A 14,407-nucleotide genomic window follows, 5' to 3' on the forward strand; every position below is an offset into this window, starting at 1 on the left:
ACCAACTAGAATGTTCTCCCAAAGGAAAAAAAAGGAAAAAGGAAAAATCCATGACTGTTTTTAAGACAAATGTTTATATAGCACTCTTCTTTTGGCTCATTTAAAAATAATTTGGCAGCTGAACCGCCTATGGTCATAACACATATCACTCACAAAGGACAAGCAACAGATACAGAATTAATGATATATTTTTAATATTTTTTACAAGTCTCTTTAGTTGGTGCCTAGTGGCATTTAACAAGATTTTTGTATTCCGTGTAAAAACACATAGAACATAAACACTACGTAATGAATATAATTTCTCTATGCCATGCAAAAAAGAAGTCAACTTTTTACACATCCTCGCTCCTAAATAGTTCTCATTAAAATCCAACTGTTCCCATTTTTGCATCCTTGTCATTCTTTGGTAAAAGATTCAAAATTGCCATAGGTTAGGAAACAACTGTTTGCTCGTGGTCTTCATTTTTGCAAATAAATGTGTTTTGTGAAAGGAATCTGCACTGTGCCTGATTTATACTAAATAATTGTAAGTAAGCAAAATATCATGATTTTTCTGACTAATCTACTCCTAAAGCTTTGAGTTGCCGTTCAATCTCTTCATCGGAGATCGTAGCCTTTGAAGTAGAGGCAGATGGTAAGCTTCGAGCAGCTGATGGAGCTTTGGCCATCTATATTAAAGGTAAAGGGGAAAAAATGTGCATTACCAAATGTGGGGCAAGGACACAAAGGATGTGCTTCAAAGATGTTTACTTTACATTCAAACAAATATAAAATCACGCATCTAACAGGAAAGGGTAACTTACAGTGACAAAAGTGGTAGAAACGATTTCTAACTGAGAGAAGAAGACATTCATACCTTTCCAGAGATTTCAATTCCGATTTCATCAAGAACTTGATTCACAATATCTTGGCTTTCTTCTTCATCATCAGAGCCATCAAAGATGTCATCAAGTGTGTCATTGACTTGGGGGGAAGGGGAGAAACAAAGCAATTACTTTCAAACCGATTTCAAGTTAGATTTACAGTTTTAGAAGGTGGTCCAACTATGTGCACATATTTGTATATTACACAAGGGCAAACTTAACCAACAAACTACAGAAGTCCTTTTTAAATGTTCGTGAAGTTCACTTACACATTTCTGAGTTACTAAATCTGGAGTAATTTTCGTTGCAACACAAATTTTCCTATAATAAAACAAGTCTACCCTGATTTTTTTAAATGTGTATTTAATAAACAACTATATGAAATTCACAGCTAAAGGCTTAAAGTGTTTTTGTTTTTGTTTTTTTTTAAGTTTGAGTGAGAGAAAGTTATGGAGGGGCAGAAAGAGAGGGGGAGAGAGAATTCCAAGCAGGCTCCATGCTGTCAGCAAAGAGCCCGAAATGGGGCTTGATGTCACAAACCATGAAATCATGACCTGAGCCGAAACCAAGAGTTAGATGATCAACCGAATTAGCCACCCCTAAAGTTTTAAAATATGATTCCACAAATTGTATTCATTGAGCTAGTAACTGTTAAATCTGACCATGGAAGAATATTTAGGAATCAAGTATCTTATAAATATTTGGGAGACAATTTGCTCTGTTTATACCTATAATTATTTTTCAACTTAAATTTATATTCAACATGTAGGTAGAATATTCTAACAAAATCTAAGGTTCAATATTTTATTAAACTTGTGTAAAGAATGATGTCCAATTTAACCTTGCAAAGATTATTACTGCTATATCCCTCTCTTCCTCCCTTCTCTTCCCAAACTATTTATGGAAAGCCTTCTGTACAGAAGGTATCATGTTAGGATTATGCCTTGTTTATCATCCCTGAATCAAAGGGCCTAGCATGTAGTACAAATACAATTAATGGATACAGGGAGAAAAATGAAGACCTTAAGTAGTTTACACTTAAAATAGAAAAGAAAAAATCAGATTGTGGTAACTAAGATAAAATGATTATAAAAAGGGAAGAGATTACATCCAACTGGGAGGAAGTAACATGTGAGGTGGTCCTTGAAGGCTGCAAAGCATTTGATCAAACAGGTGGAATAGGATGAGCAAAGACTTGGTGGAAGACAATAGGGATATATTCAAGGAAGATTAAGTCCTTCTGTTGTGTGCATCAGTGGAAAATGCTTAGGAGGGAAAGAATTAAAGCAGATGGACCATAATCATTCTCCTGATCACTGGGGGATGCCCCCAAAGGAAAAAAGGTAACAAAGTCTATCTCCTTGTAAGTACGCTGCTAATTGTACTCCTGGTAAACAGACTAATATTTGCCAGTAAGAGTGTCCTTGTCTATGGAATGTTGTTAGCAGAATGTCCTTGGTTTAGGACTGCTATAGTAAACAAACCTACAATGTAGGAGTTTATGTGCGATGACTTCCTAGGAAATATCAGCTAAGACAGATAACCATGTGAGGGATAAATTTAAGATGTTTCATAACCTAAATGTTTCCTTCAACATGAGATGATATGCAAACCTCATTAGCCACATCATCTATTATTCTGGGTCAAGGAGCTTATGTCTGATATGGGAAAAAAAGATCTGGGGAATAATTTGAGATGTCCCAGCCCTCTCCCTGTTTCACATGTGCATCTTAATTGCTTGTATCCTTGACAATATTAATAAAGCTCTCTGGTTGGTATGAGCATGATTTGACAATTTGATTTTTTGTGTTAGCTCAAAAAGTAAATTTGGAAAAGGTTATATTAAATTTAAGGACAAAAAATGAAATATCATCTCTGAAGAAATAAAGCAAATGTCAAGACTTCAATTAGAGTCTCAATTCTTCCATTTAGTACCTATTCAACTTGTGGAGACCGTCCTTTTACCTCTGCTCACTGGCAAAATAAAGGGGCATGACTTGAAAATTGTTTTTGATTTACATCTGAGAATTTTATTTTGAAGTCAGCAAGAAGCAACTAAAGGAATCTCACTGGCATGCTCAGAGATAAGTTTCTGGAAAAATAATTTAGCGGCTGTAATAATCCAATGCTAGTGAAGTAATGATGGAGGTGGGGAATCCAGGTCAAAGTCTGTAAGTGCCTCAAGAAGTAGTGCAGAAAAAAAATGAAAGAAGGGAATAGATGAGAAAGAACAGAAAGGTATAATCTGGGATTAAAAAGAATGCTTTCAGAAAAACTGTAATTAACCATTTATAAATATATGTATACATACATATATATATAAAATATTATGTTATACATATGTATGTGTGTATATGTGTGTGTGTGTATATATATATACATAAATATATATATATATATATATATATATATATATATATATATATATATATATATAAAATACAGACTTCTCAAAGAACCTGTTTCCAAAACTTGAATGTGAACAAGATCTGGAGCAGCAGTGCACAACATAAATATCAATTGGAAAAAGATCTATCAATTTAAACCTTGAATCCTTGACTTTACCTTTAAATGAAACACTGTTAATGTAATTTAGTAGGTTATAGAAGAAATGAGTAATCACCAACAATTACTTTTCTTTCAGACTCACTTGCCAAGTACTAAAACATAAATGAAAACTATGACAGATAAGAGTTTTAAGTATGAGCTTATTGATTCTCTTCATTATAGCTTAATGGAAAAGTTAATTCCTCTAAGATCTCACACCTGTGCCATCACTGGAAGCCACATAAACATGATACTGCAATCATTATATAAATGACAATTCTCAGAGTCATTAAAAATTCACTAATGATTCAAAAAAGTCATATTTTTAAAGATTCAAAGTGAAAGCTAAAAAAATTTTTGAACTATCAAAGATACACACACAATTTCATTATCTCCTAAAAGGAAAATAGATATTCTGAGATTGAATACTTGAACAGTTGTGAGTGTAGTAATTTAATCTGATAATTTAATCTGATACTATTTTATACACTACATGCCATTAAATTAAAATGCTAGTAACTATGCAGAACTAATCTGGCATAGCTGTACATAATTGTAAAACAATTAGGAAATATCTTTGCAAAATAATGATATCAGTTTGACATATCATTTCAGGTAATTATTCAATGTTGACCAGATGCTGTAACTGGCAAAATAAAGATTGGTATTGTCTTTCTGGGAAGAATTTGGTAGTATAAACCAAAAGCCTTATAAACGTTAATACTCTGAGATTCAGAAAATTAGACAAAAATAATATAGAAACATTTATCAAAGGATTATCAAATACAAATTTTAAAACAGTCTTATTGACCAATGTAAGAATGGTTCAATAAATTAAGATGGATATTATTTAATATTGATGTTATGCAGTATTTTTTTTTAGTGTTTATTTTTGAGAGATACAGAGACAGAATGCGAGTGGGTTAGGGGCAGGGAGAGAGGGAGACACAGAATCTAAAGCAGGCTCCAGGCTCTGAGCTGTCAGCACAGAGTCTGACGTGGGGCTCGAACTCACAAGCTGTGAGATCATGACCTGGGCCGAAGTTGGACACTCAACCCACTGAGCCACCCAGGAGCTCCAATGTTATGCAGTATTAACACCATTTAAAAAAAAGACTTCAGAGAAGACTTAAGGTCATAAGTACATGCGTATGTCATACTAGTATGTTTTTTAAAAGCAGAATAAGGTTCAAAATTACACATATAATAGGATTAACTACTATAAGATATGGAAAAATATAGGAAAGAAACATACTATATTAACAGTAACTATATCTATGAGATGTGATAATAGATTTTTCATAAATTTCATTCCTTTGTATTCCCTATATTTCCACTACAACATGCAATTAGCTTATAGTCAAAAAGAAGAAAACTAAGTATTAAGTAACTCTGGGAAGGAAAAGAAAAAAATAACAGAAGAGCTCCATTATCTCTACCTCCAATAAAAACAGACATCTTCTACAGTATAAAAGAATCAACACAACTCTGAAACTATCAAATTCATATCAGGAAGAGTTATTTTATTCCCAAGTTGGTTTTGCTGCACTAATCAAAGTAAAACTGCTGTGGCCAATATGGCATAGAAATATGGCATATCATATTTTATATTTTTCCTTCCACTAAAGTTGGATAGAATTTTGAGCCTTATACATTACCAATTTAAAAATGCATTAAGAGTGCCTGGGTGGCTTAGTCGGTTAAGCGTCCAACTTCAGCTCAGGTCATGATCTCACGGTTTGTGAGTTTGAGCTGAGTTTGAGCCCCCCCAAACCCCCATCAAGCTTTGTGCTGACAGCTCAGAGCCTGGAGCCTGCTTCAGATTCTGTGTTTTACTCTTTTGCTCCTCCCCTGCTCTCTCTCTCTCTCTTAAAAACAAACATTTAAAAAAATTTTTAATTAAATAAAAATTATTAGAGTTACAATACAGACATCTATTCAGAAGGGTGCTATCATTTTTTTCAACATTTGTCCTTTTATGGATTAGAATATAAGGTTGCTAGTAAATAAACTTGGCTAACTCAAAGATGAAAAAACTGCAAATTTCATTATAAGTTATTTAAAAATTTTTTTTTTCAACGTTTTTTATTTATTTTTGAGACCGAGAGAGACAGAGCATGAACGGGGGAGGGGCAGAGAGAGAGGGAGACACAGAATCGGAAACAGGCTCCAGGCTCCGAGCCATCAGCCCAGAGCCTGACGCGGGACTCGAACTCACGGACCGCGAGATCGTGACCTGGCTGAAGTCGGACGCTTAACCGACTGCGCCACCCAGGCGCCCCTCATTATAAGTTATTAAACTTACTCATTTCTTCAGTCATTTCCATTTTCATGTTCTCCTTCTGGAAGTTCTGCATTGTTTGTAACGTCTTTTGTGGATCCATCTTCTTGTTAACTGCTTGCATTGTCTTTAAATATATGAAAAGATTCGTGTTGGCTACATAATTGGAAAAATTTTACTATGAAATAAGTTCAAAGGGAACACATCAAATTAGATACAGCGTTTCTAAAAATATACATTCTGTCATCATCAAATATGAGTATCAAGTATTCTAGAAAAAAATGAAATATTTGGATACCATCTGCTTAACTGTTGTATAATAAAGACCAGGTGAAAAACTCATATGAACAGTAGGCTAAATAAATAAATAAATAAAGTCATTAAAAAACATTGTCAGCAACAACAAAAAATCCAATGCTATTCAAATGGGAAAACTACATTTGCTTATTATGTGCCAAGCAGTTAATGTCTACATTGAAAATAATTGTAATTTAAATTTTACAAAATTTGTCACTTAGCTTTTGATGTCTAAATGAAAAAGGATACACAGCATGAACAGTTAAACCATTAACATATTTTAAATCACGGTCTGGAGAAACGAACAGAACGAGTTTTGCAAATATATGTGAAAAGAATTCTTACATTTTATATTCACAAGTTATTGCATTAAAAGAGAGTAATGCCATCTAGTATGGGCAAATATTTTATACATATTATATACAAAATTTACATATGTATTACACAGTTAGTTCAGTATTGAAAGATACTATACAATATAAAACACATCAGTTTCAAAGATACCAAGCAGTCTTTTCTCAATCTGTATGTAATGCTGCAGCCAAAGTAACTAGTAACAATGGATTTCCCCCATCCCCCTCCAGCGCATACCTCTCAAGTGGCTTTCCATTGCTCTTAGTAGTAAAAGCCAAATTCCAGAATTCTCTGAGACCAAACACCACCGAACTCTGCTGAACAAGCTAGTCTTTTGTACCGCTGCCCTCTAGCCACACTGATCTCACTTGTTATAAATGAAATTCTCTATTTATTGATGTAAATTATATTACTTGCAACTTAATAATACTAACAACAATGATGATAATGATGATAAAGCAGTAAATGCCTATATAGCCTTAACTATGTGCCAGGCCCTGTACCTAAAGCATAATTATTTATATATAACATTTAAAGTTAAAAGACATTTAGACCTAACAAATGTTTATGTACTAGGCACCACCATTTTCCCTACACTATAAATGGAGAATGAAGGCAGAGAAAGGCAAATTCACTTGCCACAAGTCCTAAAGCTACTGAATAGAAAGAAGTGAGATTTGAACTCAAGTAATCTGGTTCAAAATGTATGCTCCTAATCACTACACTGAACCACCTCTTCGAGTGAGCTGTTTTTGGAACAGACTGTCCATTTTAAGCCCCTGCCTGGTTTTGCTGTCTACTTCATCCCCATCATTTGTTATAGTTCCTACTCTAGGGTCTAAACAAGTATTTGCGGAATTAAGACATTTCTAAGATAATGAAGTGAAAATTCCAGTTCAGCCATCTCTGCATGGCAGGACCATATTCAGTACCTTCTCCTAACCTACTACCTGTAAAAGAAAAAACTGCAAAGTAAATGGTTTTCCCCTTATTACTGAAAGGTTACCCAGCTCAACTGTGTGATCATCACATATGATCTTTTCCCAAATTAGATGTTTAGTCCTGTCCACTTGTGAAAACAAAAAAGGAAAATGACAGTTTTTGCTCTTAACTGTGTATTTTTTACTGTAAAATGACAAAGATCCATCAAGAGTAAATTAACAGAACAAACTTACATTGAAATTTCCTCCATTTTTTTTAAGAACATAATGTGTCACTATACTTACTGCACCTGAGAAAGGCAAATTCTATTTTCGTGTGCTCTGTAATCTAAAAACCAATTATAGTTGCTCCTCATTATTTCTGGATTCCATATGTGTGGATATGCCTACTCATTAAAATTTATTTGTAACTGCAAACCAATACTCACAGTGCTTTTCTGTTCTTTGTGGACACACAGGGAACGGCAAAAAAATTGAGTTATCCAACATGGTTGTTTCCAGCTGAGGTCAAACAAGGTGACCTCTGCTTTCTTGTCTCAACTCTCATACTGTACACAAGTGTCCTTATTGTGGTCTATTTAGTGCCACATTTTTGTAACTTTTGTTGATGACTTTGCCATTTAAAATGGCCCCAACCATAGTACTAAAGTGTTGTGTAGTGCTCCTAAGTGTAGGAAGCTATAATGTGTTTGTGGAAAAATACATATTAGCTCTGATTAGGCATGAATTCAATGTTAATGAATCAATAATACTTATTAAATATGGAGTCCTTCAACAGAAACACACATTAAACAATGTTAGCGTATAAGTTGGTTAACAAAAATGTTGTCACCAAAGGCTCACAGGAACCTAACCTTGTATTTCCCCTAGGAGCAATGATTCGATATTCACAGACTCAGTGTTTCCAACTACAGAACATTAACTACTTCAAGTAACAAGAATCCACTGTACATACCATTTTTCTAATATGAACCTCATACTTGCTCTTCCTCTGTGGCTTTCTTTTCTTTTGGTCTCCATATTCAAATACTCCTCCTTCCTTATATTTAACAACTAGTGATATTTTTCACACCTAGGTCTTCTAAAAGTCTTTCAGATCACTCAATTCAAAGATCTGAACAGTTCACTGAAATTTAGCACACAATGATGTATAGTGGGTAGTTTCCCCATTAGAAATAGTTTAACCTCCCTGCTCCTTACTCCCACCCCATCCTCAACTGAACAATAAAATCTGTGAGAGCAGCGCCTTTGTCTTAAAAGTCTTCTTATTCTACACAGTACTTCATACACATCAAGGGGCTCATTATTTATTAAAAAATCAAAAAGCTCAAAGTCCTTTAAACTCCATAGTGAAAACATTTATTTTTTTATACAAAGGGTGTAAGTTAAACATAATTTTCTGACAAAATTAACTGGTAAATCCTTCTGACAGAAATCACATGTCCTTCTGACATATACATGAAAATGGATCAAGAGGAAATTTCTACTAAGAAGTAATCAAAACTTACAGCTTAATGAAATAACAAGACCAAAAATCTTCTGACAATTTAACGGAAAAAGCAAATAATACTTTAAGTCGATTTAAAAAATTTAGAAACTAAATGTGACCTTGGGACAATCAACATGTCCTAACAAAGAAATTTTATAGTAAAACAAATCAGTAAAGAATCTATGTACACCTGAATCTAATATAATATTGTAAGTTAACTATATTTCAATGAAAAAAATCTAGAAGTGTTTATTTAGAGTATCTAGCCTTATAACTTCTTTTACTAAATATTACACAGATTCTGCACCCCATATACATCAGGAGGTACTTTTAAATCTGATTTGAATACTGACATTTAAATATCTCAGACAAAATTATAAATGTATGGATAAAAAGGTCCCCACTTACTTTTGCTGTAGTAGACATTGCTCCTGCCATCTTCATCTGGGAATTCATCACTTTTGTTTGTGTGGACATAGAAGTGACTTTAGAACTTACAGCAAAAGTTCTTGTTTTCTGTTTCCGTAGATGTACAAGCTGTTTCGCTAAAACTCTGCAAGCTTCTTTATTACCAATCTTAGCCATTTTCTTAATTTCTAATTCCTAAGAAAGGAAATAAAAACAGGGGGAAAAAATCATTGATAGGTAGTTCCCAATGATTTATTTCAGAAGAAAAATCAAACACACATCATATACCCTTTTCTCCCTGATCACGAAGACAGGAAGAGGCAGTCATAAGGTCAGAGAAAAAGAGTAATTGGAGAGGGCAATTTATTCCATATGTTTACATGGGAAAGACAGAACTAGTACCTTCATCCACAAATACAAAGCAAGTCTACAAAATAGTATTCACAAAAAGCCCCAGAAGAAAAGGAAAAAGCTCAACCCACAAGTCAGTAGGATAAAGAAAAACAAAAAACAAAAAACAAAAAACAAAAAACAAAGAGTTGGTGGGACACAGAAAAAAGCACAAGGGTAGATTTAAGGCTAATTATATAGACAATTACATTAAGTAAGAAGGTTCATCCAACACCTTAATAAAAGGCAAGTTGTCATTTTAGACAAGAATATAAACCCAAATATATGCTATATTAAGAAACCAACTTTAATTACAAAAAACAAAACTAAGTAAAAGGATAGGAAATATACTCTATAATTATTTATTAAATTCTGAAAATCTGGAATGGCTACATTAATATCAGATTTAAAAAAAAACTTGAGAAAGGAATATCATAGGAAATAAAAAGGGGCATTTCATAATGATAAAGATATATTTCATAATATAAAGATACTGAAACAATCCTATATGTGCATGCATCTAAGAACAGTGCTTCAAACTGTGAAGCACAGGGGCGCCTGCGTGGCTTAGTCGGTTAAGTGTCCAACTTCAGCTCAGGTCATGATCTCACAGTTTCATGAGTGAGTTCAAGCCCCGCATCGGGCCCTATGCTGACAGCTCAGAGCCTGGAGCCTGCTTCGGATTCTGTGTCTCCCTCTCTTTCTGCCTCCCCCTGTTCACGCTCTGTCTCTCTCTCTCTCAAAAATAAATAAACATTAAAAAAAAATATGTGAAGCACAACTGAAAGAACTGAAAAGAGAAACAAATACACAATTAGTATGAGGAATATCAACAACTTCTCTCTTAAGTACACTGCTATAATTGTTAGAACATGTGAACAGAGACTATGTAATGCTATAGATTTACAAAAACACTATCACCAACTTGACCTAAACAACATTTTTATTTTTAAAATAACAACAGCAGAACACTCTTTTTACAAGTGTACACTAAAAAAGAAGAAAAATCACCAAAATATACCACATTTTGTATCAGAAAACAAGGCTCAATAAATTTACAAGGACTGAAATCATACAAAGTGTGTTCTCTAACCACATGAAATAAAATTGGAAATCTGGGAAACTGGAAGGAATATCATAAATAAGCAGAAATTAAACAACATGGTTCTAAATAAGTCATGGGTTGGAAAGATCTCAGGAGAAATAATATTTTGAACTTGGAACAAAAAGGAAAATGCAACATATCAAAACGTGTGGGCTATAGTTAAAACAGTTCTTAGAGGAAACTTTATAGCATTAAAGCTTATATTAGAAAAAAATGAATATCTCATAAGCTTCAAAATAGAGAAAGTAAAAAAAAAAGTAAAACACTAAGTAAACAAGGAAAAACTATAAACAGTAAAAGAAATCTAGTTATTAATAGGAAAGAAAAAACAATATAGAAAATTAATGAAATCAAAAGCCATTTTTTATAAGAGATTGACCATTGGCATTGATAGACCATTAGCCAGATAGATGAGGGGAAAAAGTGATACAAAGAGAGCATAAAAATTACAAAGATGAGGAATGCAAAGGGGGGCATCACTTCATATCCTAAAGATGTTAAAGGATAATATGGGAACATTATGAATAACAGGTCATTACATTTTAACATTTAGTAAACATGGATCTTGACAGATGCTAACTACCAAAGCTCATTTAAAAAGACAGATTTTTGGGGCACCTGGGTGGCTCAGTCGGTTGAGCGTCCGACTTTGGCTCAGGTCATGATCTCACGGTTTGTGAGTTCGAGCCCCACGTCGGGCTCTGTGCTGACAGCTAGGAGCCTGGGGCCTGCTTCAGATTCTGTGTCTCCTCTCTCTGCCCCTCTCCCACTTGTGCTCTGTCTCTCAAAAATAAATAAATGTAAAAAATAATTAAAATAAAAAGATTATCTGATGATCCATTCTGTAGCTGTTTTTTCTAAAAACTGAACTGGTAGTTTAAGAACCTATCCATAAAGGCAGCTTTACTGATGAATCTTCTCAAATATTTAAGGAAGAAATACACATTCTTCCAGTAAAGAAATAAGAGAAACCAACTCATGCTTTAAAGTCAGCATCACTCAGACGTCAAAACTAAATAAAGACACTGCATGAAAAGATAACTACAAATCAGTATCTTTCACAAACACAGATACAAATACTCTTTACTTTTTCTTTGTGAGAGACAGAGGGGTAACACATACAGGAGGGGCAGAAGAGGGGTAGGAGAGAGAGAATCTCAAGCAGGTTCCATATGCAACACAGGTTTGATCCCACAACCATGAGATCATGACCTGAGTCAAAATGAAGAGTTGGACACTTAACTGACTGAGTCACCCAGCACCCCTAGATGCAAATACAGTAAAAACCTTGGACTGTGAGTGTTCTGCAAGACAAGCAAACATTTCTAATAATTTTTAACTTGATAAACAAACGATGTCTTGCAATACGAGTAGTATGTGATGCTGAACGTCACATGATCACAACTGAGCCAATGGTTCTTCTCTCTCTCTCTCTCTCTCTCTCCATATCACTGTGGAATTGTGAGTGATCGTTTCCCATGCTCAGATGCTCGATCTTAGACCGAGATGTTTGGCAGAAATTGGTGATTTTTCAGAATGTTGGAAGGTGCCCACAACTGGCACTAGTGTATTTTTTGTCACTTCAAAGCACCAATGGATGGTTTTTTGCTTTTCCAACAAGAGTAAGCTTAGGAATGTTCTGCCTCATTCCAGGTCAGGCTGCCTTCATATAGAGACCCTTTCCCCTGCTGCCTTGTTGTCAGTTACATTAAATACAGTATATGACAAAAGTTTATAAATACTGTACTGTAGTCAACATCTGTGTGAGTGTACCCCCACACAGGAAAAGGTTGAAAAGAAAGGCGGTAATATGAAGGAGATGATTATGGTGAAAGTTAAGGAAATTATCGAGAAGTACAAACAAGGTATGCAAGTGGCTGAAACTGCAAGATTTTATAAGAAGTCTATGTCTGCATCTTGTCTGCAGTGAAGGAGGAGGAAAAGGCAGAGGAATCCCTCACTTCAAATGAGACTAGGGAGATGTGTAAAATGTGAGCTATAGCGCAAAATTTTGTAGAAAAGCACCACCCGAATAAGGCTGTGGCAGTGCAAACAACAAATCTGTTTAACGACAGTGCAATGTCACGCTTAATGTGAAATCCTCAAAAGGAAGCAAAAGCAAGTATCATTGGATAGGTTCTTTGTAAAGCTGCATGAAAAGAAAAAGATTCCATTGAGCCAATAGATAGTATTGATTGTTAGTGACAGTGAAAGTTGTCCTACACAATAACCCTCCTCTCTCTGGTCTCTCACATACCAGCTACAAAGGTTTTCAAAGGTAAGTGCAGGCTAATTTGCTTATTTTCCTTTATATTTTGTATTTTCCTTATTATTTTGTATTGTATTACAATATTGTAATCATTTTTATATTAATATTTTGGGGTTGTGGAACGAATCATGTGAGTTTCCATTATTTCTTATGGGGCAATCTGCTTTGATATACAAGTGCTTTGGATTACAAGCATGTTTCTGGAATGAACTGTGCTCGCAAACCAAGGTTTTACTGTACTCTTAACAAATTTCAGCTTACTGAAAATAGTATCTCAAAAAAACACGTCATTACCAATGTAACTTACCCAGGAGCAAAAGCCTGATTTTAACTTTAATAAATCAATAAATGCAATTCACTAGGTTAACAGACTAAAGAAGAAAAACTGCACGACCATCATCTCAAAAGATGCAGAAGTGAACCTCTACCTTCACCTGATAACACAGTGAAACTTAATTCAATATGGTTCAGTGTCCTAAATGTAACAACTAAAACTATAATTCTTCTAGGAGAAAACAGAAGGGAAAATATTAGTGACTTTGGGTTAGAGAAAGATTTCTTAGGACACTAAAAAGTACTAGTCATAGAAGAAGAAATTTCACTTGATTAAAATAAAAATCTTCTGTTCCACAAAAGACACTATTCGGAAAATAAAAGAGGCAAGGCCAATAACTGGAGAAGATATTTACCAAATATATATTTAATAAAGTACTTATATTTGAAATATATAAAAAGCTCTTACAAATAAACAAAAGGAAACAACATGATGAAAAAAATGGGTAAAATATTTCAATAGACACTTTTGGCAAAAACATATGTAAATGGCAAACAGGCACATGAAAAGATGCTGAAGATCATTAGCAATAAGTGAAACGCAACTTAAAATGACCATCTACTATACACCACTAGAATGACTAATATGTAAAGACTGTTAACTCCAACTATTAGCCAGGTTGTGGAACAACTTTACTTTCATATCTAGCTGGTGGGAACAGAAAACATTACAGCTGATTTGAAAAATTGTCTAGTAGTTTCTTACACAGTTAAAATTACATTTACCCCATAATCTAGCAATCCCAATCCTAGGAATATACCCAAGAGAAACGAAAATATATGTTCACACAAAGACTCCAATTGTATCTTAATAGCAACTTCATTCAAAATAGCCCAAACCTGGAAATAACCCAAATATCCACTGGCTGCTGAACAGATAAACTATGAAAACACCCATACAATAAAGTAATATTCATCAATTAAAAAATTAATACTGATTATATAACATTGATTAATCTCAAAATAATTATGACTGAAGGAAGCCACATTAAAAAAAAGTATTCATAGGGGCGCCTGGGTGACTCAGTTGGTTAAGCATCCAACTTCGGCTCAGGTCATGATCTCATGGTTTGTGGGTCCGAGCCCTGCCATCGGGCTCTGTGCTGCCAGCTCAGGGCGTGGAGCCTGCT

At 34.3% G+C, this 14,407-nt stretch overlaps 1 protein-coding gene across 1 annotated transcript in view; it reads right to left on the minus strand.

Annotated features, from left to right (window-relative positions):
* Positions 1–170: 170 nt before the first annotated feature.
* Positions 171–14,407, minus strand: part of CHMP2B (charged multivesicular body protein 2B) — a 29,086-nt gene continuing 14,849 nt past the window's right edge. The window contains exons 3-6 of the mRNA XM_058731704.1: positions 9,181–9,375; positions 5,716–5,818; positions 857–963; positions 171–668 (exon numbers count right to left, since the gene is read on the minus strand). Coding sequence (XP_058587687.1) covers positions 558–668; positions 857–963; positions 5,716–5,818; positions 9,181–9,375 — 516 coding nt within the window. The 3' untranslated portion in view covers positions 171–557. The remainder of the gene's footprint in view (positions 669–856; positions 964–5,715; positions 5,819–9,180; positions 9,376–14,407) is intronic.

The sequence above is a fragment of the Neofelis nebulosa genome, chromosome 5 (assembly GCF_028018385.1).
Source record: "Neofelis nebulosa isolate mNeoNeb1 chromosome 5, mNeoNeb1.pri, whole genome shotgun sequence".
Taxonomy (NCBI): Eukaryota; Metazoa; Chordata; class Mammalia; order Carnivora; family Felidae; genus Neofelis; species Neofelis nebulosa.